Raw genomic sequence first — 3,036 nt, forward strand, 5'->3', positions numbered from 1 at the left:
ACAGCTGGGCCCAGCCATGCTGATCTCAGGTGATGCCCAAGACTGCTTGGTGTAAGCAGGAAATCTCCAATTTTCCCAGAAATTCCCAGAAATCTACAGTTGYKATAGCTCCAGGRTAAGGTTAGGGCTGGTTAATAGGGSCAGCAGGCATCCCATCTCCTCCTCAGTCACTGTGCAGAGGCCAAAATGTGCCAGGTCAGCAGCAGAGTCTGGGTGCTGGCAAAAAATCACTCTCAGGGGTTTTACAGCATCCCAGTCCCACCCAGGGCATCCCARYCCCACCCAGGGCATCCCAGTCCCACCCACCACCTCTGTACCTTCTCTCTCCTCTCCAGGGGCAGGTTGGAGGGTCCCAAGGTCTGAATGGAGCCGATGATTTTCCTCAGCTCTGGGTCAGTGAAGTTTTTCCATTTGTCACTGTAGAGCTCCTTGGCTTTCTTCCCCCACAGCTCCGTGAAGTTCTGCTCCACCAGTGATGCCTGGACCTGTGAGATGGGAGGGGACGTGGAGCTCAGGACCAGCCTGGTTTGGGGGTCAGGGTCACAGCTGTGAGGTGACAGGACATGGGGTCACATGAGGGATTGTCCCCAAGCCATGGCACAGCAGCTTCCAGCAGAATCCACATCCCCTGCTCGCCTGTGGAGCTCCCAAAGGGCGTGGGGGTGTTTTGGAGGCAGCTCCAGGGTCTCTTATAGGGTGGGAATGCTGGAATTGGGTGCCAGGCCATGTGGTCAAGGTGTCTGGGTGCTACCAGGCTGGCTTTGACACCGGCCAGACCCTGATTTCGGAAGGAGCTCTGAGATATTTTTACTTCTATTTATCATTTTATTTCCATTCCTGCTGTTTCTCGCCTTGGCAGAAGCCCAGGGGATAACTACAAAGGTGCCACATTCACCTTTCTCCTTCCTCTATCTCCTAACTTCTATTCCTATGCATTTCTCCTTTGTCTGCATCCCGTGACCCCAAAATGCCACATTTGGGGTTCACCCATTAGCTCTGACTCCCCGGCTTTGGGTGTCTCACCATCACCCCAAATCCTGCCAGCCCTGACTCCCCTTCCAGCAGGGAGCTGCTGGCACTGCTGTGGGGTTTTCAGGCAGCTGTAGCTGCAGCCCCGATTTTGGGATTGGGTATATTGCAGGTGTTTTTTGTTTTTTTGGGAACTCTGATCTCCTGACAGTGTTCCAGCCCGGTGTCCGTGTGCCACCCCGCTGTGATTTATGGAGCTCATTAACTTCCACTCGTGGCATTTTCAGCCCGGATCCAACATGCCTGGTTTGTTTTATTTTAATCTTTGCATTCCCTCAGCTGGCAGGAGGGAAGGAAGGGAGTTGTGGAGGCTGCCCGGGGCACACGGGGGTGGGGATGTCACCAGGTGCCCCTGGCTACCCAGACAGCTCCCACCTCGTCCCTTGGGTGCCCACAGCATCGCTGGTAGCCAAACCCCCGATATTCCAGCACAGCCAGCCCCAAAAACAACCTACTCTCGTGTCACCCCTCTGAACAGGGGATGCCTTCACCCCTTCCCAGACCCCAAGTGGAGCTGGAGGAGTTGGAGGAAGCAGAGTCCAGCTGTGTTTTGTTTTCTCCTCGAGCAGGCGCCTGTGTTTGGTCAGGAAAGTTGTGCCCTAAGCTCTCCTGACAGCTCTGGCACCTGSAGAAGTTCTGCACCCAAACATGAGCACCCCCCAAACCCCAAATCCCAAAACCCRTGGCCATCCTCTCACCCAGAACCCCAAATTGTGAGAGATGGGACATCCATTTGTCTGTCCAGCATYCCTCTGTCCATCCCTGCCCCTGCCYTTGGCCTCCTGCCYCTCRTGASCCTTTGTCACCTTTTTGGCAGGCCCTGGAGCTGCCCATGCCCTGCTGGCCCGACTCAGCCCCTCTTGTGTTACAGATGTGTAGGGTTTGCCTGGTCCAGTGCTTTCCCAGCTCCCCCAAATYCAGCCTTTTGGGATCTGCTGCCCAGCTGTTGTTCCTGTGAGTTCCCACCCCAGCACACCTCCCTGCTGCTCCATGGTGGGCTGATCTCAAGGCTCAAATCCCCTCCTCTCCCAGGGATCCTTGACCTTGCAGGGAGCTCCTGGGCACGATCCTCACACATTTAATCAAATATAAAGGGGAGGAGCTGATCTGGAAATGCCTTTTGAGAAAATTCCATTCAAGGTGCTGYCCTGGCCCTAACCTTGAGCTCAGCRTGGCTGGGATGTTCCTGCTGTGCCCCAAGGTCCCCAGCATCACCACATCTGCAGCCAGCGCTGGGTGCCTGCCCAGACATCACGTCAGCTTGACAAAAAAAACCTCAAGGGGCACCTGGGTCCTCTMGAGTGTCCTGCCAAATTGGCAGTGGCCAGACCTGGCAGCGATCTTTCCCCTACGCAGGAAGACACATTTCCTTCCTGCACAGGGCACGCTGTGCTCCCATCCGCACAGCATCTGGGGGGTACAGGGCTGCGTGGCAGCCCCTGTGTGATCCTGGGGTCACCGATGGGCTGCACTGACCCTTTGTGCCCCTGAGGCTGTAGGGCTGGCAGGGGTACCCYGAGCTGCATGGGGTGAGGGTCCATGAGCCCACAGTGGGGCCACCAGCAGCTCCCTGGGTACGGCTGGGACCGGGGAAGCCACCAAAGCACCGCCATCCCCTGTCCTGGGGTCTCTCCAGCTCCCTGCCCTGCTAAACACAACCCAGACACATCCAAACCCCTGCGGGATGGACACGGAGTTGTTTCCCATCGGGGCTCTGATGTCGGATTCCCTGAAGSCTGGAGTGCTTTCCCAAAGCTGTCCTTGTCCCCGTGGGTTGGGGACACAGTGACAAGAGGTGGTAGGCTCAGTCCCGATGCCACCCAGTTGCCTGTTTCCTTTGGGGTCCCCTTGTCTGCCCCAAACGAAACCCCACAGCACTGGGACGTGGTGACACTGGACAGGGACAGGGACAGGAACACCTGACCCAGTTCTGGCAAGGGGAAAGTGGAAGGTGCTAGGAGGAGGGAATCACCTCTAAAAATAACCCGGACCCTGCTCTGAGCTGTC

General features: G+C 56.8%; 1 protein-coding gene across 1 annotated transcript in view; it reads right to left on the reverse strand.

Moving 5' to 3' along the window:
- ACE (angiotensin I converting enzyme) overlaps positions 1–3,036 on the reverse strand; it is a 20,966-nt gene that overhangs the window by 16,422 nt on the left and 1,508 nt on the right. Inside the window, exon 2 of the mRNA XM_057381177.1 lies at positions 318–485. Coding sequence (XP_057237160.1) covers positions 318–485 — 168 coding nt within the window. The remainder of the gene's footprint in view (positions 1–317; positions 486–3,036) is intronic.

This window comes from Malurus melanocephalus, unplaced genomic scaffold (assembly GCF_030028575.1).
Source record: "Malurus melanocephalus ecotype Western Australia unplaced genomic scaffold, MMel_1.1 scaffold_496, whole genome shotgun sequence".
Taxonomy (NCBI): Eukaryota; Metazoa; Chordata; class Aves; order Passeriformes; family Maluridae; genus Malurus; species Malurus melanocephalus.